Here is a 25929-nt window from a genome sequence, read left to right as displayed (position 1 = left end):
CACTTGTGTAGACAAAGTGAGTCTATGTTTTAACCCGGTGTTCGGTTGTCTGTGTGTGTGTGTGTGTGTGTGTCTGTGTGTCCGTGGTAAACTTTAACATTGACATTTTCTCTGCAAATACTTTGTCAGTTGACACCAAATTGGGCATAAAAATAGGAAAAATTCAGTTCTTTCCAGTCATCTTGTTTAAAACAATATTGCACCTCTGGGATGGGCACCAAAAAAAAAAAGAAAAGAAAAAAGAAAAGAAAAAAAAGTGAGTAAAAAATGAAGCCTAATTACATGCAAACTGCATTTACTGTTATATTTATATTTTTTGTATTCTCTAAACTTGGCACTTTGATCTGATATTCTGACCCAACAACAAGAGCAGTCATTATTATCATTTTTTTTGTTCAAACAGGAACTTCTTTTGCTAAGCATGGAAGTTTTATTTATTTTGCAAATGTTTTTGGTGCAGATAGTAAAAAAGGGAAATTACTCTGTAATTAATGCTAGGGGACTTAATTCGAATCTGGTTAGGACTTTTTTTTTTTTTTTTTTTTTTTTAACGCGAAGCTTTATAATAACAAATACAGAACACATTTTAACGATTAGATTTTTTTTTTTTTTTTTTTAGTGTATCACAAGTGAGTCTTGAAGGCCTTGCCTCTCTTGTTTCAATGTTTGTGATACAGATTTACAATCAACACAAAGTACAGGGATGTGAAAGCTGCATGTAAATGATCTTTTCCATTTCATTAAATTTTTTAAAAAGTCTATCAGTTGTGCGTGACTGCTGCAGAAAAGTCCCACAGGCCATTCCTGAGATCTGCGCAAATCTGGAGGGAAAATGGGGGAGGGGAAGGGGGTATGATGTTGCCACGCTACTGCTGATGTATTTGACGACAAACTCGAAGATATAAAAAAAAAAATGTTACACTCTTTTTATCTGTCCCGAATGTGAAAGGCCCGTTTCAGATCTGTAGTGTGTTGAAGGAACCAACTCTAGTGTTCAACATTATGCATAATGTAGATCCGGGTGAGAGTCAGTTCTTAGTTGTTTTAATGAAATCCAGCGTGCTTTGAATTAAAAACAACAAACAAACAAATGGACTTTGAATTAAAAACAACAAATAAAAAACGATTCGCTCCTGTCCTCAGAGCATACTGGGTGTTCCCATGGCCCACGAACACACACACACACACACACACACACACACATACACACACACACACACACACACACACACACACACACACACACACACACACACACACACACTGTATATAAACACCCATATCCCACACATAACAGACAGATGCATGCGCCCATGCACACACACACACACACACACACATACACACACACACACACACACACACACACACTGTATATAAACACCCATATCCCACACATGACAGACAGATGCATGCGCCCATGCACACACACACACACACACATATACACACATACACACACACACACACACACACACACACACACACACACACACACACACACACACACACACACACACACACACTGTATATAAACACCCATATCCCACACATGACAGACAGATGCATGCGCCCATGCACACACACACACACACATATATACACATACACACACACACACACACACACTGTATATAAACACCCATATCCCACACATGACAGACAGATGCATGCGCCCATGCACACACACACACACACACATATACACACATACACTCACACACACACACACACACACACACACACACAGACACACACAGACACACACACACACACACACACACACACACACACACACACACACAGTGATCTCTGTCCCTGTCTAGCCACAAGGACCATTCATCACATGATGCAGCAAACAATGCCACATTTGAGATATATGGTGTAGACAAGGGGTTACAGCAAAACATGCAGAAACAAATCTGTTTATCAGTCTGTCTTTGCACGTCTGTCGTACTAGCATAATGTGTGAGGGTGTGGGGGGGTCTTGTGTGTGTGTGTTGTTCTCCCAGAGAGAGAGAGAGAGATGATAAAAAACAAACAAACTAATTTTACCTTCACATGCAGTTGAGAGAGATAGACAGATTTAATATTTGATATTTGACAGAGACAGAAATATTTTTGATATTTGACAAACAAACATCAGAAGGAAGGAAAATGATTCTGGGCACAGTAGTCACAGTATATACTGCGTGCTGCCTTCTTGCCCTTCAAAAGGATGAGACGAGTGACAGCAGCAATTGAAATACGTGTATGCAAAATGATACTGAATCGCAAAATGAAAGAAAAAAGAGAAAGAGAGAGATCTGTATTTTTTAGTCAAATCCAGTACTTTTTTTTTCTCTCTCTCTCTCTTACTCAAGCAGGAATTTCACAAATTTATTTTTTGGTAAGTATGTTACTTTCAGTTACCAATGTATTATAGAAATGTAACAAGACATGACAATAGTAATCTCTCTGTCTCTATGACACTGCCTGCCTGTCTGTCTCTCTGTCTGTCTGACTCTCTCTGCCCACGCCCGCATGTGTGTGTGTGTGTGTGTGTGTGTACTGGGTCTGTCTGTCTGTCTGTCTCTGTCTCTCTCTGAGAGAGAGAGAGAGAGAGCAGAGCCTTCAGCTTTCTTTAAATGTGTGTAATTAATGTCAAATTTGTTGTTCATCTCCCATGTAGGTATTGTCATGTATTATTGTGTGGAGTGATGGCCTAGAGGTAACCTGTCCACCTAGGAAATAGAGAATCTGAGCGCACTGGCTCAAATCCTGGCAGAGTCGCCAGTATTTTCTCCCCCTCCACTAGACCTGAGTGATGGTCTGAACGCTAGTCATTCAGATGAGACGATAAACTGAGGTCCTGTGTGCAGCATGCACTTAGCGCACGCAAAAGAGCCCACAGCAACAAAAGGGTTGTCCCTAGCAAAATTCTGTAGTAATATCCACTTCGACAGGAAGACATAAAAAACTGCAGGCAGGAAAAAATACCCCCCAAAAAATGGGTGGCACTCTCAGTGTAGTGACGTGCTCTCCCTGGGGAGAGCAGCCTGCATTTCACACAGAGAAATCTGTTGTGACAAAAAGAGTAATACAATACAATACAAAATGGTTGAGGGGTAGTATCATTTGGGTTCACTGCTGATGTAAAAGAACCGGTAGTTGTGAGGGAGTGAACAGACTGTGCTCTTTTGGGCAAATTAAGGTTTGATTTTAAACTGATCTTGGCAGTATTAGAATTTTTCTCTCTTGTGCTTCTCAGGATATACTTTGCAGATTCAAGTTTTGTCTGTTCTTCAAAGGTTGATATTTTAATTTCTTTATACATTTTTTAAAGTGAAGCAAACTTATATGCTTTACTATCCACAGTTTATAATTTTTTAACATGTATTTTGGTGCAGAAAAAAACCTCTTGTGCATAGGTTAGCTTTGAACATACTAGCAATGTTGCTAGATGTATAAGTATCCTGACCCTAGTGTTGCTTGCTAACAATCTTTAATAAGTTGAGGCTTTCTCTAGCCTTTGTCAACAGGTATTCTAAATGTAAATTCCATGTTAGTTTTAATGTGATGTATACACCAAGGAATTTGATTACTTCAGTACTTGTTTATATTCTGTCAGGGACCCATCCATTTTAGAGATAAGTAATGTGCTTTGGTGATATCCAGGATCAAAGAGAACCATGCAAGATTTTTCAGGTTACAGAGTCAGTCCATTTTCTGATGTATGATTAGTCAGCTTATCCAGTTCTCCTTGATATAGCCTCTTTGCATAGTTCATTAATCAAATAGGAGTATGTTTTTTCTTCATCAGTTTCATCCATATGCATATATCGTCTGCATATACTGTACCTTTTCAACATTTGACAAAGATAGTGAAAGATTGCAAGTCAAGATGTTGAAAGGTGTAGATGCTACTACTGATCCTTGTGGGATTCCTATGTCCAGTGATCTGAAGTTATAATAAATATTTCTATTGCTTTAAAAAGCTTCAGAATAATTCAATCTGAGTGGTAATTTTGTGTGTGTGTGTGCATGTGTGTGTGTGTGTGTGTGTGTGTGTGTGTGTGTGTGTGTGTGTGTAGATGCTCATAAGAGTAGGGCATGGAGGGCTATAGAATTCAATATTAAAAAAAAGAAATCTTGCCATGATGATCATTGAGTGATAATGTAGTCATGGTTCTTTCATGTCTTTAATGTCGTTTTATTTTGTGTGATATCGATGACTATTGGTAATAGTGATGCTGTGGAGATCCATTTATTTGAGACTTGTCATGATGGATGTATGTTTTTGAGACTATTATGATAGCTGTTTGTTTTCATTACATTTCCTGTAATACCTGGTAATGGAATAAAGCAAGCCCGAGAATAGTGAGAGATACAGATTCCATTAAATCAAAAAAATGCTTCCTTTGATTTTTTTTTCCCCTTTCATTCATTACATTGTCATTTAGTATGATAAAGTATTGACATAAGTTTACATTTGGGCCAACAACAAAGTGAGAGCTATATTATTAATGGTTTCTCCAGTCAATGGGAAACCATTTACAGCTTAGTCTTTTGTGAAGGACTATGACTCTCAAACTAGGAGGCAAAATTGCACTGTCTCTTAGTGCTGCAGCCTTGTGGGCTAGTTGGCCTTTGGGAACCATCCCATTGCCGACTGTCCTAAAACCCTCTTGGCTGAGAGAGTGGGGGTGTACTTGGGCAAGACACTCTCCACTATAATCAAATTCTAGCCCAAATAGTCGGAACAGCAGTTGCCACCTCTGCTGTTCTGATGGTCATAGTCGGACACGACTGACTATCATATATAAGTATGCTGATAAATACATTGATCACATGGAGTTAAAGCTGCAGCAGTGGCAGGAACAGTTGAAAATTCTGCACTTTTTTTTTTTTTTTTTTTTTTTTTTTATTGCTGCCCCATCAACTGCACCGTTTCAGTGGCATTACTCCCACACCGCTCATTTAGATTCCCCCATACATGGCCACACCCGGGTTCGTCCATCGCAGTTCCAGCATTGACAGTCCACAGGGAACCATTAATGTTAGGTCGCCAGGAGGCCACACACCAGAGGAGACCCTGCACTGCTGCTGAGTCACTTTGGTGGTGTTCAGTGGTGCCTGTTCTGTTTTAACGTACTTAGGAAATTCTGCACCATTTTTGTTTTAGTTTTTGCTTAATTTTGTTTGTTACGAGTTTTTTTTTGTTTTTTGTTTTTTTGGTATGTGTTTCCAGCATCATTCTTTTGTTTGTGTGTGTATGTGTATGTGTGTGTGTGTGTGTGTGTGTGTGTGTTTCGAGTATTTGGCTTCATTTTCTGTGTTTTCAGTGTTTTGCTTTGTTTTGTGTTATTTTAAGTATTTTGCTTTGACAGGCGAAACAGACAAGTGATTACATCATTGGACTTTCAATCTGAGGGTCCCAGGTTCAAATCCCGGTCACTACGCCCGGTGGGTAATGGGTGGAGATTGTTCTGACCTCCCAGGTCAACAGATGTGCAGACCTGCTAGTGCCTGAACCCTCTTCACACATATGCAGAAGATTAAATACACATGTTAAAGATCCTGTAATCCAAGTCAGCCTTTGGTGGGTTATGGAAACAAGGACATACTGAGCATGCACCCCCCAACCCCTCGAAAACAGTAGAACTGCTTCCATGGCTGGGGTAAAAACAGTCGTACTCATAAAAGGCCACTCGTATACACAGGAGTGAACAGGAGAAATGAAGAAGAAAAATCATTTTGCTTTTTGTGTGATGTGTTTTCTACATTTTGCTTTGTTTTATTTGGTTTTAGTTTTTTTTACTTTTTTCAGTGAGTTTTCACCATTTTGTTTTGTTTTGGTTTTTTGGGTGTTTTCTGTGCTTTGCTTTGCTTTGTTTTGTGTGTTTTCAGCATTTTGCTTTGTGTTGATTCAGCGTTTTGCTTTGTGTGTTTTCAGCGTTTTGCTTTGTGTGTTTTTCTGTGTTTTCAGCATTTTGCTTTGTGTTGATTCAGCGTTTTGCTTTGTGTGTTTTTCTGTGTTTTCAGCATTTTGCTTTGTTTTGTGTGTTTTCAGGAGTTATCTGAACTTCCTGACAGAGGAGCTGGTTGAACCTCACAAGTGAGTGTTGCTTCAGATGTGTGTGCTGCCAGTGGTGGGTCTGTAGACGTATCCCTAGAAAGATTAACGAACACTTTCACCACAGCTTGTTCCAAATCTTTGTTTCTTTTCTTTTTTTTTTTTTCAATAAACAATCAAGAATCAAACTATACACAGCGACGGGTGCAATAGCCGAGTGGTTAAAGCGTTGGACTGTCAATCTGAGGGTCCCGGGTTCGAATCACGGTGACGGCGCCTGGTGGGTAAAGGGTGGAGATTTTTACGATCTCCCAGGTCAACATATGTGCAGACCTGCTAGTGCCTGAACCCCCTTCGTGTGTATGCAAGCAGAAGATCAAATATGCACGTTAAAGATCCTGTAATCCATGTCAGCGTTCGGTGGGTTATGGAGACAAGAACATACCCAGCATGCACACCTCCGAAAACGGAGTATGGCTGCCTACATGGCGGGGTAAAAACGGTCATACACGTAAAAGCCCACTCGTGTGCATACGAGTGAACGCAGAAGAAGAAGAAGAAGAAACTATACGCAGCAAGCCAATCAGTCTATTTATAAAAATGCAAGGAAGTCCCAACAAATCTGCCAGCATGAAAGAATTTGACAGGGACTTGTAATTAGTTTAGAATCAGATTCTCTTGATTACTCGTATTTCAGAAAGATGCGGATGCGGATGTTTTATTCATATAAAAGCCATTGCCCCTCATGAAGGGGTACAATACACAAACAAGCACAGTCACTGAAGAAAATCATGAAGTTGCAACAGATCTGAAATGCAATGCCTTGTACAAGTATATTGACAAATTCCTTATGACTCTTTCTTTTTCAGATACTAGAAGTAGACTTAAACGAAATTGATTGGGATATCTATAAAAAGCAGGTGGGATATATCATACTCTCAAACTGGTTAAAGCAGGACAACATAAAACAAAATGCAGCTCATCTTCATTTCCACTTTTGCACAACGGACACATTAAATCAAGTGCAGAATGTTTCTTGTAACGATAATGATGGTGAGAAATTTCTGAAATACACCATGACCAGTACAAAATGTCCTATATACGCAAAACCTATCACTATTATTCACATGAAAATTCCACTCATGCCATCTGCATGCAATCAGTCTATCTTTAAGGTCACATAAAAATAACTTGACATCTTGCACACCTTGGTTTTCCCATACAAAACCGAAACCAAACTGATACAACTTACAACGAACTTTTGAAACCCAGTTTCTTTTACCTTTTGCATCCAAATCAATTAACATTGTATAAGCTTTCCGTGGTAACCTGCAATCATTCATTCTTGTCAGTTTAATCCAGTAACGAATACGAATCAATACAGAGTTAATATAAATCGGGTATCTATTAGTTTCCCTGTAAACAAAGTTATTTGGTGTTTTAAAATCAACCCCTAACATTTTCTTCAATGCAAACAAATGAACCTTCTCACATTGATGTGCAGCATCATCAAGGCCCCAAAGTTCAGCCTCATACTGTGCAATAGGCTGGACCTGAGAATCAAACAGTTTCAGAAATATAGACAAACTATTATTACTCAAAGTACGTAGTTTTCGCATTAGGCACAACGCAGCATTCTTTGCTTTTCCTGTCAGGTCAGCACATGCTGAGGTAATAATAATAATAATAATGGATACTTATATAGCACACTATCCAGAAATCTGCTCTAGGTGCTTTACAAAAACGCTTTGTTAACATAAAACATTACATCTATGTTACATACACACCAAAATATGACTACACACACACACACACACACACACACACACACACACTGTGTACATACATTTTAACAATACATGTGTATCTAACAGCTACCCTAACACATACGCACACATAGGCAGGCACAAAACTTAAGTTTGGTGGAAAACAAAATACCTAAATATTTATATGCATTTACCACTGGCATTTCTGGTGTCTCGGAAATAGGAATCAAGAGTGATGAAGTCTTTGATTCATACAGTTTACAAGTAGATAATTATCTATGCTTGTTAATTGCTTGGTGTCTGATGGTATCAGTGTCTGTGCAGTGCATGTATGTGAGTATTCTGTACTCTATTGGATAGAAAATACTGCTGAATAATTTTGTGTTATTCATTTATCCATGTACGTTTGATTAAAGCATGGTGTTTAATGCCTATTCTCTCACTGTGATTATTGCACATGCATGTGACTATGATGGTTGTATGTTAAGTTTACATCAACTTTGCATTTAAATATTTGATGTCTTTTATGTGTTCATATTGAATTACTGTGATTCTTGTGCATTGTTTTTGTAACATACACAACAAATGGATTTCTCTTATTGGAGACAATGACGTATTATGTATGTTACTGTTGCATCTCATTGGAGACAGTGAAGTATTCTGTCTGTTTTGGTTGTCTTTTATTGGAGATGATATGGTATTCTGTATGTTCAGGTTGTTTCTATTGTCATTTATTGGAGATGATAAGGTATTCTGTATGTTTAGGTTGTTTCTATTGTCATTTATTGGAGATGATATGGTATTCTGTATGTTTAGGTTGTTTCTATTGTCATTTATTGGAGATGATATGGTATTCTGTATGTTTAGGTTGTCTTCTATTGGAGATGATGCAGTATTATGTATGTGTCTGTTGTCTCTTGATGGAGATCAGAATCAGAACAACTTTATTATCTCTGAAGAGAGATTAAGTGTGGAGAAGTCTGTGATACAGATTACAAGCAAAACAGTGAAATTTGGCACACAACACATGTAACAACATTGCAGTCAGCAATGTCATAGCAAAACAAGTCTCTCTCTCTCTCTCTCTCTCTCTCTCTCTCTCTCTCTCACACACACACACACACACACACACACACTTAAAAAAAAAAAAAAAAAAAATATATATATATATATATATATATGATTAAAAGATTAAAGATGAAAATAAAAAAACAGGGGGTGGGGGGGGGGTGAGGGGAGGCTTACAACCAATAAACGTACATGTGCTTGCGTGTCCTGCCTGCATACACACACCTATGCACCCTTTTTCGTATACACCATTGAGATGATAAGGCATTGTGCATATTTTGTTTGTCTCTTATTGGAGATGATAAGGTATTATGTATGTTTCTGATGTCTTTCATTGGAGACAGTAGGGTATTCAGTATGTTCTGTTCTCTTTATTGGAGATGATAAGTTATTCTGTGTGTTTCTGTTGTCTAATTGGAGATATTAACTTGATAAGGTATTGCGTATGTTTCTTATGTCTCTCATTGGCGATAATGCTGTTAAAACTTAAATTATTGGTTTCTGCTATACGTAGCTCTTTTCATTTATGATTGGTCTATTGATGCGATTTGTTTGTTTGTTTGTTTGTTCGTTTGTTTGTAATATGAGTGAAATAGTACTTGTCAATGTGTATATTAAGTGATTGAACGAATTAGCCTACTTTTTGTTTTTGACATCACTCTTTTTATATTTTTAGGATATGTGTAAAAGATGAATGTATGTAATGTTTCAGTGCCCCCAGGAGGCACACGAAATAAACTCCTTGCCTTGTCTTGCCCAGGGTATTCAGTATGTTTTTGTTTTCTTTATTGGAGATGATCAGGTATTGTGTATGTGTCTGTTGTCTCTTATTGGAGATATTAGGGTATTCTGTATGTTTCTGTGTGTGCCTTATGGGAGTAAATAAGGCATTGTGTGTGCTTGTGTAGGAACTTACCACGGGCCATTATGATCTCCATGTGTCTGGTGATTGTGGTCTACCTGGTGGCTAATGTCGCTTACCTGGGAGTGCTATCTCCTGAGCAGATGACACGTTCTACCGCCGTAGCTGTGGTGTGTACTGTGTACTGTGGGCCGTGTAGTGTGGGTTTCATTTGTGTGTGATGGTGGATTGGTAGCGATTTCACAGGTTTTGGGTTTGTTTGTTGTGGGTTTTTTTTTAATAATAAATTTATTTATTTTAACATGGCAAAATAAAATCCCAACATATGGCATCATTTGTGCAAAAGTATGTGAAAAAAAAAGAAAGAAAAAAAAGCCTGGCGCGGCATGTGTTGTGCCAACATAGTAGGCCAGCACTGCATGAAAAAGCCAAAATGTATACACAGCATGGTGCATCAGTTGTGCAAAAATATAGCTCACTGGTGTGCTTTATGTAAAATTGAATGCATAGCATTTGACCTGTGTTGTGTAAAATTAAATGCACAGCAAGTGGCGTGTGTTGTGTAGAAATCGTTTGGTGTGTGTTGTGTAAAATTGAATGCACAGCAAGTGGTGTGTGTTGTGTAGAATTTGTTTGGAGTGTATTGTGTAAAATTAAATGCGCAGCAAGTGGCGTGTGTTGTGTAGAAATCATTTGGTGTGTATCATGTGAAATTTAAATGCACAGCAAGTGGCATGCCTTGTGTAGAAATCATTTGGTGTGTATTGTGCAAAATTACAAACAGAGCAAGAGGTGTTTATTGTGTAAAATCAAACGCAAAGCATGTGGCGTTTGTTGTGTAAAATTAAATGCACAGCATGTGGCATGTGTTGTGCAGAAATCATGTGGTGTGCATTGTGTAAAAATAATGTGTGTTGTGTTCAGACTTTTGCAGAGCTCACGATGGGGGTGATGCAGTGGCTGATGCCCGTCCTGATCGGCATCTCTGTGCTGGGCACCATCAACGGCACCATACTGTCCATGTCAAGGTGGGCCTTGCCTCTCTGTAAACTGCCCCTGTCTGTTGTCAACGTTGGTTTTATGTAATGGTTGTAGGCCTTGCCTCTTTACACATGCCTGTGTCTGTCATCAACAGTGTTTTTTCTGTAGGAGTACTGGGCCTTGCCTCTGTAAACTCCCTTGTCATCATGAATTTTTTAAGTTTTTTTTTTTTTCTAATTCAGAGACACTCTGACTGACATTTTGTGGATGTTGAATTTCATCATCAGAGAAGTAAAATGGCATATAGGCAAGGCGTCAGACATCGGGAATGACAGCATGAGCAGGACTGTTCTGTATTGTATAGACGCGTATTGTCTTCTGACGATTATTTCCCCCTTTATTTTACTTTGTTTTGGTGTTAAGACATACACTTTGGTTGGCGCTTTGTACCCCATCAGTGTAGCTCCACTACAGTTTCTGTGGACCAGCCCTACAATAGCTGAGTGGACTGTTGAAACCGTACTTCATACACAAACAAAAAAACATGCTCAACGTCACTATAAACATACATAGTACCCTTGAAAACACCAACAGACAACATCGAAACTTTGTAGAGGCTAAAGTCAACAACCTAAAAGCTGTGAAATAGAATACAAATGATGAAGAAAGCAAAACTGTTTGTGCCCAATGTTTAGAAATATCTGTACTCAGTCCAAGGAAAGCAGCCAGCTGTTACAGATGAATCAGTACTCAGGGTACAAAGCTTTAAGCAGCTCATTGACCCTGGCAGTACACTTCTCCGTGTGACAGAAACGAGACTCTCTTCCATCAGGAGGTGGTGTAGCAGAGTCGGTTAGGTGTTGGACTTCTGATCCAGTGTTCTCCAGTGATCAGGGTTCGAGGTTCTGTTTCGGCATGGTGTCGTGTCCTTGGGAAAGGTGCTTTCCTCCGTTCTCCGTCACTCCACCCAGGTGTGAATGGGTACCTTTCCATGGAAAAGGCACTTTACTCTTCTTCTTTTTCTTCTTCTTCCCACGTTCACTCGTATATACGCGAGTGGACTTTTACGTGTATGACCGTTTTTACCCTGCCATGTAGGCAGCCATACTCCGCTTTCGGGGGTGTGCATGCTGGGTATGTTCTTGTTTCCATAACCCACCGAACGCTGACATGGATTACAGGATCTTTAACTTGCATATTTGATCTTCTGCTTATGTATACACACGAAGGGGGTTCAGGCACTGGCAGGTCTGCACATATGTTGACCAGGGAGATCGGAAAAATCTCCACCCTTTATCCACCAGGTGCCGTTACCGTGATTCGAACCCGGGACCCTCAGATTGAGGGTCGAACGCTTTAACCATTCAGCTATTGCGCCCGTTGGCACTTTACTCTGATTTTTCTCACTCCATCTATGTGTGAATTGGTACCTGACTTTGATTCTTCTTCTTCTTCTTTCTGTTATACGACCAACATCGACTTGCCAATGTCTCTGTCGTGGTTCATGCATGCTGGGTATTTTTGTGTCTCCATAACCCACCGAACACTGACATGGGTTACAGGATTTTTAGCGTGCGTATTTGATCTTCTGCGCGCGTGTACACACGGATGGGGTTCAGGCACTAGCAGGTCTGCACATATGTTGACCTGGGAGATCAGAAAAATCTCCACCCTTGACCCACCAGGCGCCGTTACCATAATTCGAACCCGCGACCCTCAGATTGAAAGTCCAACGCTTAAACCACTCGGCTATTGCACCCGTTGGTTAGGGAAGGTTAAAACAGCAGAAGGAGAGGATTGGTGACCACTGTCCTGGACACAGTGGATATGAATTCACTGCGTGATGGTCATAGACGGCAATGGGAGCTTTATCCTGTTTTCTTTTAGCGTCATCCACATGACTGACAGCTGTCAGTTGTCGTTTTTCCAGGCTGTTCTTCATCGGCGCCCAGAACAACCACATGCCTCTGTTCATGTCCATGATCCAGTACAAGTACCTGACACCTGCTACATCACTCTTTGTTATTGTAAGTACCATGTGTATGTGTCTGTGTATGTGCCATTGTGCCAGGTGATGCTAAATGTATATGTGAGATACAGGTAATAAATATATGTCATTGTGTGTGTGTCTGAATATATTTGTGTGTGTATGTGAAGGGTGGGGCTTTGGTGTATGTATACTTGTTGGTTGATAGTTGGGCCTGAATGTCTGTTAGATAGCCATTTGTTGCAAATGCGTTGTGTGTGTGTGTGTGTGTGTGTGTGTGTGTGCATTTGCATGCTTGTGTGAATATACATGTGTGTGTGTGCAAGTTTGTGGAACGTGATGGACCTCATGGAGGGAGTATTTCTGTATTATATTGATTTCTGTGTCAGCATTTTGATGTTTTTTCTTCTTCTTTTTCTTTTTTTTAATTTTTTTTTTTTTACATATTTTACTTTGTTTTGATATTAAGATACGAACTTCTGGTTATGCAGCATTACTACCAAAATGGTGATGCTGGTGCTGTGTTGCTTTTGCAGCTGTCCCTGTCACTGTGCTTCCAAATGTCGGGAGACATCTGGTACCTGATCGAGATGGAGGGCTTTGGGTTTGCCACTGTGCTCAGCATGGTGTTTGCCGGACAGGTGTACCTCAGGTACAAAGAGCCCAACCTCCATCGACCCATCAAGGTGAACGACCTGACAGATCTGAACAGCCTGGAGATGTTTGTTTGTTTTTACTTGTGAAATGTTTTGTTTGACATTTATTGTGTGTATATCCATTTGTCAGGTCAGGGGCATAGCCCTTGCTACTGGTACCATGTAACCCAGTACAGCCTGCCACATGTGAAGTTTCCCATCGACGGACCAGGCGGACAAGGAAACCTTTCCCAACGGCTGTGAAGGCGGAAGAGGATGATCAAAGGGCAAGGGGAGCTCTTATCCTTGGCTGAAAGTCCTCCTAGGAGACAGAACTCCAAAGAAAAAACCTGCACCTGCAGAGGCCATCCTACACGTGGCAGTATCTGCATCTGGGGAACTGAGCGTCGGTAGGCGAGAGAGTGAGGAAGGGACTGCTCAACTAAAAAAAAGTCACCTGTGCTGGTCAGTTTTCCCTTGCAACACCTGTGGGAAGTGCTGCGCATCCAGAATCGGCCTCTTCTCCCATATGAGGACACACACCGACAGATAAGCCTGCCTGCATACTCATCCACTGGTCCAATGGGAGACTCCATCATCCATTGTGGCTAGGGCTCGTCATGGGAAAATGGGACCCACTCCTTTCCTGCCGTTTTGACCTTCCCTTTGTGAGACGTTTTAGTTTGACGTTAGAACAAAGGGTGGCTTCTGAGTCTGTAAAGCTGACAAATGGACAAGGTATTCAAAAATAACTGTTGGTTGTGAAATAAGACTCATTTTGGTGAGAAATGTTGCTGTTTCGAATCACAGCTCCTTCTTCATGGACTGTGATTATTGGAAAATTGATGGTTAATGATGTTTGGAACAATGGTTGTAAACATGGCCAGGTGAGGCAATATGTGGATGATGTTTGGACGCTGTCATTCGTTTATTCTTTAAATCATCTGAAAATTACTGCTGAACCTCCCAGGTGGGCAAGGTTGTAAAAGCTGTCATCCTTGCAGGTCTAAATGGATTAATTTAATAGATTTTGAAAGAAGGATACATTGTGTGTGTGTATGTGTGGCATAATCTTTATAGCTGAAAATCATCACCATCTTCATCACCATCCTTGTCACTTTCTTTCATGATTAACGTTGATGATAACGCTTCCTCAAGAAGTCCCCACTCTTCCTCAGTTACCTTCTGAAAATTCCTCATATACAGTGCAGAAATCTATGGAGAATGCTCCTTCCTCTTTGCTGCTCCTCATAACTGGAACAACCGTCCACATCATATCCTCTCATCTGACTCCATCTCTGCCTTTTGCGCTTCACTGAAAACTCGTCTTTTCAAAACCCGTCTGTAAACATTCTCGTTCTCCATCTCTTTCTTCTACAACTCTGCCTCATACCCACCAACTCACTTTGCATGTATGAGGAATGAAGGGGGCCTGGGGGTGGGTGGGGGAGAGTGGTCTTGAGTGGGTTTTTTTTTTTTCGTGTAAAGCGGCCTGAGCTCTTAGGGAGAAAGGGCACTTTACAAAGGGAGAAAGGGCAGAATGGCACTTTACAAAGGGAGAAAGGGCAGAATGGCACTTTACACAGGGAGAAAGCGCAGAATGGCACTTTACAAAGGGAGAAGGGGCAGAATGGCACTTTACAAAGGGAGAAAGGGCAGAATGGCACTTTACACAGGGAGAAGGGGCAGAATGGCACGTTACACAGGGAGAAGGGGCAGAATGGCACTTTACAAAGGGAGAAGGGGCAGAATGGCACTTTACAAAGGGAGAAGGGGCAGAATGGCACTTTACAAAGGGAGAAGGGGCAGAATGGCACTTTACAAAGGGAGAAGGGGCAGAATGGCTCTTTACAAAGGGAGAAGGGGCAGAATGGCACTTTACAAAGGGAGAAAGGGCAGAATGGCACTTTACAAAGGGAGAAGGGGCAGAATGGCACTTTACAAAGGGAGAAGGGGCAGAATGGCACTTTACAAAGGGAGAAGGGGCAGAATGGCACGTTACACAGGGAGAAGGGGCAGAATGGCACTTTACAAAGGGAGAAGGGGCAGAATGGCTCTTTACAAAGGGAGAAGGGGCAGAATGGCACTTTACAAAGGGAGAAAGGGCAGAATGGCACTTTACAAAGGGAGAAGGGGCAGAATGGCACTTTACAAAGGGAGGAAGGGCAGAATGGCACTTTACAAAGGGAGGAAGGGCAGAATGGCACTTTACACAGGGAGAAGGGGCAGAATGGCACTTTACAAAGGGAGAAGGGGCAGAATGGCACTTTACAAAGGGAGAAGGGGCAGAATGGCACTTTACAAAGGGAGAAAGGGCAGAATGGCACTTTACAGAGGGAGAAGGGGCAGAATGGCACTTTACAAAGGGAGAAAGGGCAGAATGGCACTTTACAAAGGGAGAAGCGGCAGAATGGCACTTTACAGAGGGAGGAAGGGCAGAATGGCACTTTACAGAGGGAGAAGGGGCAGAATGGCACTTTACAAAGGGAGAAGGGGCAGAATGGCACTTTACAAAGGGAGAAAGGGCAGAATGGCACTTTACACAGGGAGAAGGGGCAGAATGGCACTTTACAGAGGGAGAAGGGGCAGAATGGCTCTTTACACAGGGAGGAAGGGCAGAATGGCTCTTTACAAAGGGAGAAGGGGCAGAATGGCACTTTACAAAGGGAGAAAGGGCAGAATGGCACTTTACACAGGGAGAAAGGGCAGAATGGCTCTTTACACAGGGAGAAAGGGCAGAATGGCTCTTTACACAGGGAGAAAGGGCAGAATGGCACTTTACAAAGGGAGAAAGGGCAGAATGGCTCTTTACACAGGGAGAAAGGGCAGAATGGCTCTTTACAAAGGGAGAAAGGGCAGAATGGCTCTTTACAAAGGGAGAAAGGGCAGAATGGCACTTTACAAAGGGAGAAAGGGCACTTTACAAAGGGAGAAAGGGCACTAAGGGCACTTGACAAATGTCCTGAGCTCCCCCCAAAAATGAAGCATGACTGCCTACATGGTAAAAATGGTCATACACATAAAAGCCAATCATGTATATGAATAAACTTGGGGGTTGCAGCCTAAGCTCTTAGGGAGAAAGGGCGCAATACAAATGTCCCGAGCTCTTAGAGAGAAATGTGGCTATACAGATTTCCTGAGCTGTTAGAGAGAAATGTGGCTATACAGATTTCCTGAGCTCTTAGAGAGAAATGTGGCTATACTGATTTCCTGAGCTCTTAGAGAGAAATGTGGCAATACAGATTTCCTGAGCTCTTAGAGAGAAATGTGGCTATACTGATTTCCTGAGCTCTTAGAGAGAAATGTGGCTATACTGATTTCCTGAGCTCTTGGAAATGTGGCAATACAAATTTCCTGAGCTCTTAGAGAGAAATGTGGCTATACTGATTTCCTGAGCTCTTAGAAATGTGGCAATACAGATTTCCTGAGCTCTTAGAGAGAAATGTGGCTATACAAATTTCCTGAGCTCTTAGAAATGTGGCTATACAAATTTCCTGAGCTCTTAGAGAGAAATGTGGCTATACAAATTTCCTGAGCTCTTAGAAATGTGGCTATACAAATCTCCTGAGCTCTTAGAAATGTGGCTATACAAATTTCCTGAGCTCTTAGGGAGAAAGGGCACTTTACAAATGTCTTGAGCTCCAAGTCAAAAAAGGCATTATACAAATGTCCTGAGCTCTTAGGGAGAAAGGGCACTTTACAAATCTCCTGATCTCTTCAGGAGAAGGGCCACTTTACAAATGTCCTGATCTCTTCGGGAGAAAGGGCACTTTACAAATGTCCCGATCTCTTCGGGAGAAGGGCCACTTTACAAATGTCTTGAGCTCCCGCTTAAAATCAAGTATCACTGCCTCCACGGCGGGGGTAAAAATGGTCATACTCATAAAAGCCCACTCGTGTTTTTGAATGAATCTGGGAGTTGCAGCCCATGAACAAAGAAGATGAAAGGATTTTAGGGAGAAAGGGCGCAATACAAATGTCCTGAGGTCTTAGGGAGAAAGAGCACTCTACAAATGTCCTGAGCTCCTAGGGAGAAAGAGCACTATACAATTGTCCTGAGCTCCTGGGGAGAAAAGACACTATACAATTGTCCTGAGCTCCTAGGAGAAAGGGCACTATACAATTGTCCAGAGCTCCTAGGGGGAAAAGACACTATACAATTGTCATGAGCTCCTAGGAGAAAGGGCACTATACAATTGTCCAGAGCTCCTAGGGAGAAAAGACACTATACAATTGTCCTGAGCTCCTAGGAGAAAGGGCACTATACAATTGTCCTGAGCTCTTAGGGGGAAAAGACACTATACAATTGTCCCGAGCTCCTAGGGGGAAAAGACACTATACAAATGTCCTGAGCTCCTAGGGGGAAAAGACACTATACAATTGTCCCGAGCTCCTAGGGGGAAAAGACACTATACAATTGTCCTGAGCTCCTAGGGGGAAAAGACACTATACAATTGTCCTGAGCTCCTAGGGGGAAAAGACACTATACAAATGTCCTGAGCTCCTCGGAGAAAGGGCACTTTACAATTGTCCAGAGCTCTTAGGGGGAAAAGACACTATACAATTGTCCCAAGCTTATAGAGAGAAAGGGTGCCATATATATTTATGTCATTATTATTATTATTGTTATATTTTTTAGGTCCCCATTGTCCTGCCAGCCATCCTGTTCCTCGTGAGTCTGGCCATTGTGGGGTTGACGTTTTACCAGAAGGTCAGCGAGTCATTGACAGCGCTGTTGATACTGGCCATCGGCACGGTACTCTACCTGCTGGGCAACCGGTGGACCACCAAGCCCAAGTCCATTCAGTCCAAAATCAGTGAGTCATTCTGTTGTCTGTTGTCCTGTCTTAGAAACATGCGGACATGGTACTTGTTGCGATCTGAAAAGTGTCGGTAACGGTAGAACTAGTGAACTTAAATGGTGTTTTTTTGTGTTTTTTTGTAATCAGAAAGAGTATAAGTGACAGCAGAACCAGCGAATGCAAATGGTATTTGTTGCAACCAGAGTGTAGTTAACACTGGAACTAGTGAAAACTAAATGGTGATTTCCCCGCCAGTTGAACAATAACTAACCTCTGCTTGTGGAGAGGGAGTGGATTGAGTGAGTAAAGGAGACACAGAGAGAGAGTGAGAGGGTGTGTGTATGTATACCATGCTTCTCTTTCAGGCAATATGATTTTGTGTGAAACTATCATGTATGTGTAATATATGTTGCATGGTCTTGTAAGTGTTTGAACATGCCATTGGGAAGAAGACAGGTTAAAAATATGAGAAAAAAAAAAGAAAGAAAAGACCAAATATGATGATGGAAGGAACAACCAAAAAAAAAAAAGAAAAAAAAAAGAAAAAAAAAGACAAAACAAAACAAAACAAAAAAAACTGAAAGAACCTTCCAGGGATGCTGAAACTATCCTGCTCATTTGCAGAACTTTTAGGCTTCCACTGATTTCTCAAAACAAAAAAACAAACAAACAAAAAACAAAAAAAAACGCAACTAACCTTTGCTCCCTGACCCAGTTTGAAGTGAACAAATCCACTGTGTTGTTTTGACATGAACCGAAGCCTGTGACTGAGAGCATCCTATCTAAAATATTTAACGCTGGGGAGTGGTTTTCACACAGAAACTTGGTGGTGAAAGAGTTTAAAAAAAAAGAAAAAAAGGTTGGCAGTGAGGTCGGCTGATTCTTCTTCTTCTTCTTCTGCGTTCACTCGTATGCACACGAATGGGCTTTTACGTGTATGACCGTTTTTACCCCACCTTGTAGGCAGCCATACTCCGTTTTCAGGGGTGTGCATGCTGGGTATGTTCTTGCTTCCATAACCCACCGAACGCTGACATGGATTACAGGATCTTTAACGTGCGTATTTGATCTTCTGCTTGCATATACACACGAAGGGGGTTCAGGCACTAGCAGGTCTGCACATATGTTGACCTGGGAGATCGTAAAAATCTCCACCCTTTACCCACCAGGCGCTGTCACCGTGATTTGAACCCAGGACCCTCAGATTGACAGTCCAAAGCTTTAACCACTCGGCTATTGCGCCCGTCGGTCGGCTGATATAATTTATTTGTCATAGAAACCCATCAAAGGAATTACGGACGCTAAAACTAAACACAACACACAAACACGAGCAATAAAATGTGAGCACCTGCTCATCTGTTCATGACTCAGCACATGAAATGGTCATAGACTGCTGATGTTAAAACATTCAAATGCTGACTGTGTGTGGTTCCAGATGCTGTCAACCTGTTCCTGCAGAAGCTGTTTCTGGTGGTGCCCCAGGACGATCCCGACAGTCTGGACTGGGACTAGTGGCTCACGGTTAGGGGATGGTGGGTTGGTAGTGAAACAAGGTTTTTGTCACACATGTTCAATGGACATTGGGACGATTATGGTGTGTGGATGTTCGGTGTAGCACCCTATTTTGTACCCTTGCTGTGTTTTTTGTTGTTTTTTTTACACCCGGGCATCATATCTGGCCAGCCCAGAACAACCCTGGGGTCTTTGTAGACTGATCTTGAATGACCCCGTTAGGGTAAACTTTAATTAGTCAGATCTGAAACCTCCCACCCCCCACCCCCCCCCCACCCCCGAGCCTCCCAAGTTGTATTTAACCCTGACTGCACTCCACCCCACTCACATCTGTTTAATATGTGGAGAGGTTGAAGGGTGGTGGAGGGGGGATTGGGCAGGGGGGGTTGTGGGGGTGGGTGGGGGGGGGGGGGGGGGGCTGTACAAGCGGATGTAGAATGACACCCTTCCTCTCCTTCGGCAACCTCATAGTGTGCAGAGGTGTCAGTGTAGGGTAGCCCAGACCTGCCCCCTTTCCGTACTTGTGCCATGATGTGGTGGGGAGGAACTTCAGTATTGAAGTAGGATGACAGGCACAGGCACAACAGTCGAGTAGTTAAAGCGTTGGACTTTCAATCTTAGGGTCCCAGGTTGGAATCTTGGTAATGGCGCCTGGTGGGTAAATGGTGGAGATTTTTCCCGATCTCCCAGGTCAACATATGTGCAAACCTGCTTGTGCCTGAACCCCCTTTGTGTGTATACGCAAACAGAAGATCAAATACACACTTTAAAGATCCTGAAATCCATGTTAGCGTTCGGTTATGGAAACAAGAACATACCCAGCATGCACAGCCTTGAAAACGGAGTATGACTGCCTACATGGCGGGGTAAAAATGGTCATACACGTGAAAGCCCAATCGTTAACATACGAGTGAACATGGGAGTTGCTGCCCTTGACCTAAGAAGAAGAAGAAATGGCACTCCCCCACTTCAGCTTCCATTAGTTGTAATGGAGAAGGGGGTATGAGGTAAATGCTGTCCCAAAACTATCTCCTTGCTTTTCAAACAACTTGACTTAACCCGTAGAAAGGGAGAGACTTCTAACTACAAGGGGGTTGATCTTAGCCAGCCACAAAGTACCTTGGGGGTTGTTTGACACCAGTCCAGGATGACCCCCAGGGTAGATTCCAGGGAGGGGGTACTTAGAAGCTGTTACACTGGTTCTCGGCCTGTCTGCTGTACAAACCCGCAGGCAGGCTGAGGTGGGATTCTTTGAGTGTGAGAGTTCTGAGTGTGTTGTCTGTAGTGGGGATTCTTAAGTGTGACAGTTCTGAGTGTTGTCTGTAGTGGGGATTCTTAAGTGTGACAGTTCTGAGTGTTGTCTGTAGTGGGGATTCTTGAGTGTGAGAGTTCTGAGTGTTGTCTGTAGTGGGGATTCTTGAGTGTGACAGTTCTGAGAATGTTGTCTGTAGTGGGGATTCTTGAGTGTGAGAGTTCTGAGTGTTGTCTGTAGTGGGGATTCTTGAGTGTGAGAGTTCTGAGTGTTGTCTGTAGTGGGGATTCTTGAGTGTGAGAGTTCTGAGTGTTGTCTGTAGTGGGGATTCTTGAGTGTGAGAGTTCTGAGTGTTGTCTGTAGTGGGGATTCTTGAGTGTGAGAGTTCTGAGTGTTGTCTGTAGTGGGGATTCTTGAGTGTGATAGTTCTGAGTGTTGTTTGTAGTGGGGATTCTTGAGTGTGAGAGTATTGTCTGTAATGGGGATTCTTGAGTGTGAGAGTTCTGAGAGTGTTGTCTGTAGTGGGGATTCTTGAGTGTGAGAGTTCTGAGAGTGTTGTCTGTAGTGGGGATTCTTGAGTGTGAGAGTTCTGAGTGTTGTCTGTAGTGGGGATTCTTGAGTGTGAGAGTTCTGAGTGTTGTCTGTAGTGGGGATTCTTGAGTGTGAGAGTTCTGAGTGTTGTCTGTAGTGGGGATTCTTGAGTGTGAGAGTTCTGAGTGTTGTCTGTAGTGGGGATTCTTGGGTGTGAGAGTTCTGAGTGTTGTCTGCAATGGGGATTCTTGAGTGTGAGAGTTCTGAGTGTTGTCTGTAATGGGGATTCTTGAGTGTGAGAGTTCTGAGTGTTGTCTGTAGTGGGGATTCTTGAGTGTGAGAGTGTTGTCTGTAGTGGGGACTCTTGAGTGTGAGAGTTCTGAGTATTGTCTGTAACAGGAGATGAAATGACAGTCATTCTGAGAGTGTCATGACTAACAGAAGAGTCCTTGATTTCCCCTGGCACTTACCTAACTGTAAATTAAAAAGTCCTTCTGAAAGTATCATGAATAACAGAAGGGTAATCAATTTTTTCCCCTCACTTACCCAACTCTGGGTGGAATAGATAAATAGATTTGAAAGGATAGAATAGCTGTACAGATTGATTGATGAGATAGGTAATTTTCTTGCCTGTGGGTGGAGGGACAGGTAGATTAGAAAGAACAGAATAGATGTACAGGATGATTTATGAGATTGATAGTTTTCTTGACTTTTTGATGCTCACCCATTCACACCATTTGTCTTCAGCCATACAGTGTCATAGAAGTCTGGAAAAATCCTGGAAAATCAGTGGGAGAACCATTTCCAGGGCCGGAAAAGTCTTGGGAAACTATATTTTGCCCTTCATGGTCTTGGAACTTGATAAAACACTTGACCAGTACTGTTCAACAAAAGAGTGTCATGCATTTAAAAAAAAAAAAAATGAACAAAACAGAAAGGGATGAAAATGCTCATCAGTACTGGAATATCAGCCAGTCACTTTCGTCAGCGGTGTAGCACACACATTTTGGATTCAGTTTGTATTTGGTATGGAAAGATTTTCAGTCAGGTGAGCTTAATGATTTTTTATTTATATATATATATATTTTATTCTAATGTCCTATGTAATTATATAGTCAATATTGTGAAATGATCACACCGTTGTAAGATCGGTGACACAGATTTTCAAAACTCATGGAGTATTGAACATACATATTGACAAACATTACTATTGAGCAGAACAGATAGTTTCTGCATGCATGGTTATTGTTGGTGTTTAATACAGTATGGCAGCCTACACTGTGTGGTAAAAAGTCATTCATGTAAAAGCTCACTTATTGATTGTGATAAAGTGGGAGTGGCAGTGCAGTAAGACTAAGCGGAAAAAAAGAAGTGACCTGTCTCATGCAGTACAGGCATTGGTTTACAGTTTCTTCTGTTGATGATCAGCTCATTGAGCCCTGCGCCCAAGCGTCGGTTTGGCGTCAAAAATCTTCTCAGTAAAATGGTTTCCATGTTCCTACATATTTATAAGCTGCAAGGAAAGGGAACTAGATTCGTAGGCACCCAGCGAAAATCCGATCCCCAACAGAGAAAGGAAAGACAGGATCGACTTAGAGGTAGAAAAAAAACGAACGAATCGAGGGGGCCGAGTCGAAACGAGTACACTGAATGTAAGAATAATATTCAGACAATGCAGCAAAATAAGGCCAAATGAACACGCTTAATAGCCAAAAAAAGCGTAAGACGAAACAGAGCGAAAACCTGACAAGATGGCGTGGAGAGCCTTGGCCAAAGGAATGATTCAGCGCTTATAGCTTTTAGAGGCGTTTGATTGGCTAAGAGCGGACCGGGCAAGAAGGGGCGTCTTTTCACTGTTAGCCGCGCAAAATTTGGCCAAGCAGAGCAAACCGATAGGCCTAGTTTGCATCAGTTTGACATGGTAAGTATATGTATCACCAAACATGGAGTATAATACAAACTTCTCCTTTCCATGTTCCTACATATTTATAAACTGCAAGGAAAGGGAACTAAATTCTAGGGTCATTTTGGATGTGTTCACACGTAATTTGGAGGAAAAACAGTACATTTTCTCAGTGTTTTTTTTGTGTGTTTTAATATGGCCTGGAGAAGCTGTTAACTTCCTGGGGTTGAATGGGTCAATGCATGTGACGATTGACCAATGAAATTGTTCAGCTCAGAGTTTGACCTTGACCTCAGATTATAACGTCTTTCGTAACTGGTCGAACTTCTCAGGGCTTCAACCCTCAATGCATGAGAAAATGTAGTCTTCCAGGTGAGTTTTCTTGTATGGATCCACAATAGTGCAGTGGGTTATCGTTTGATTAATTAACACAAGTCACTCTAATGTGGAGAGTCTTTACGCCTCCAGACTTTTGACTAGAAAGGCAAAGAATGAAGTCAAGGTCTGACTAAGCACATAGGGTTACGATGCTTGTCAGGCGTGTGCACAGCAGATGTGGTGTAGTGTATATGGATTTGTCTGGATGCGGTGACACCTCACTTAGAGACTGAACTGAACTGATTGATCTGAATATAAGATTTTATTATTACTTTGTGATCTGATATAGCTTAGAGATTAAATACCTCTATGAATTTATTGTTGCAGTTGAACAAATCTTTGACAACAGACTCAGATATTTATGGTTTTATTGTGTAATAGTACGGCACCAATGCAAGCCTCTGGATAACAGTATTTTAGAAAGATTTTATTGTTTAAAAAGATTATTATCCATGACTGAATATTCCCTGACATCATCAGAACTAATTGGATTGTAAATGAATGAAAAGATATGCAAATACTGTGTGTTGATGCGTGAATATTACCATGTTTTTCTTGGAATGTCAAGAAATGAAACGATATGTACATACCATGAATGCTTGAGGATTGTTACGCTTTGCTTGGAATGTCAATGGATGAAAAACATAGTGAACAATGGAGCGTTTTTATTCTTTGCTTTGAATGCCAATGCTTGAATATTGTTACATTCTGCTCATGTACAGTTATTTTAAAGTTGAGATTGATTAATATATTTTTGGAAAATGTTTTCGTGTGATTTATGTGTGACGTTTTAGAAAGTTTGCTTTCAGTATGGTGGTTTTAATCTGAAAGCCATATATAATACAGAGATTGCTGCTGTGGATGGATAAATATATATATATATATATGTGTGTGTGTGTGTGTGTGTGTGTGTGTATTCTAGTATTTCTGTGTTAACCATTTTCTTTTGAGATGAAGGAGGTTGGGTGAAGTGTGAGCAGGAGGCTGTGAGATTTTGTTGTTCTTTTTTTTTTTTAGGTGGTGAGAGGGATGTTCATTGTTTCTGGTGTAGCAGCCTATTCATTCCCCCCCTTTGTGTTTTACCCCAGAGGCAAATAAACCAGTGTCTGTGTAGACCAGCCTGGAACAACTGTGGGGGGTAAACTTCAGCTGGTCAGAACTGCCCCTCCCCTACCCTTTTTATTTGATTTTACCCCTCATAATGATTATAGGTTAGCTTAAAATTAACACATGGGGGTAGGGGTGTGAATTTGGTGTATTACAATCAATACTGGCTATTAAAGTAGAACTCCTTTAAGTTTGTTTCTTTTGAGTTGTTATGGAAAGGTACAATCAATACCGGCTATTAAAGTAGAACTCCTTTAAGTTTGCTTCTTTTGAGTTGTTATGGAAAGGAAACGAAAGGAAACGAATTCTTTTATTAATCAGGGAAATGAGATTAGCAATTAATATGCTTCTCCCCACCCAGCCCTGGGGCATAGAATAAAACTATAAAGAGAGAAGAAGAAGAAGAAAAGAAAGAAAGCACAAAAAAACATGAACACACACAAAAAAACCCCACATCAAATTCAGGAATAAATTGAAAAAAATGTTTTAAAAATCGATGAACAATAAGCATGGAGAGGAGTGGAGCTCAATTAACTCTTTCCATACGAACGGCGAAAGAGACGACGTTAACAGCGTTTCATCCCAATTACCATCATCAAAATATTGCAAGCGGAATGCTCTTATACTGAAGAGGTGAATATTGACAAAGAATACCACAGTTCTGACGACGGAAGCTAAAGGTTGGGTCATTCAGACACCCACTGGACATCCGAGGGGTCTGTGTAGAGGAGAAGAGAGGACTGGCCGTACTGAGTGAGTTAAACCAGAAAGAAAGGGGATAATTTCCAGCAAGGAGGGGAGGGGTCAGTCTCGACTCGCCACTTATGACCCTGGGTGGGTTGAGGCTGCTGCACTGGTGTTCTGAACACATACAGTGACATTGCTGTCACATTGATCAGGTAGGCAGCCTGTGGTGCAAATGTCCCCGTGTATGTAAAGCGCTTAGAGCTTGGTCTCTGACCGAGGATAGGCGCTATATAAGTATCCACATCAATTAATCAATCAATTGATCATGCTAACTCATCTGTGGATAATCACAAACAGGTGGGTTTGGTGGGTTTTTTTGTTTGTTTTTTTTCTCCACAGTTCA

At 41.5% G+C, this 25929-nt stretch overlaps 1 protein-coding gene across 2 annotated transcripts in view; it reads left to right on the top strand.

Moving 5' to 3' along the window:
* LOC143284164 (large neutral amino acids transporter small subunit 1-like) overlaps window positions 1-25929 on the top strand; it is a 69458-nt gene that overhangs the window by 30479 nt on the left and 13050 nt on the right. Inside the window, exons 5-11 of one of the 2 annotated variants that reach the window (XM_076590826.1) lie at window positions 6053-6097; window positions 9798-9921; window positions 10676-10779; window positions 12663-12759; window positions 13256-13405; window positions 17994-18171; window positions 19592-19688. In XM_076590826.1, the coding sequence (XP_076446941.1) occupies window positions 6053-6097; window positions 9798-9921; window positions 10676-10779; window positions 12663-12759; window positions 13256-13405; window positions 17994-18171; window positions 19592-19668 (775 nt within the window). In that variant the 3' untranslated portion in view covers window positions 19669-19688. Of the gene's footprint in view, window positions 1-6052; window positions 6098-9797; window positions 9922-10675; window positions 10780-12662; window positions 12760-13255; window positions 13406-17993; window positions 18172-19591; window positions 19968-25929 lie in introns of those variants that run through there. The other variant, XM_076590825.1, reaches the window with a different exon arrangement.

This window comes from Babylonia areolata, chromosome 7 (genome assembly GCF_041734735.1).
Source record: "Babylonia areolata isolate BAREFJ2019XMU chromosome 7, ASM4173473v1, whole genome shotgun sequence".
NCBI lineage: Eukaryota > Metazoa > Mollusca > Gastropoda > Neogastropoda > Buccinidae > Babylonia > Babylonia areolata.
The sequence above is the reverse complement of the archived record's forward strand: the minus strand, read 5'-3'. Positions and strand labels throughout refer to the sequence as shown.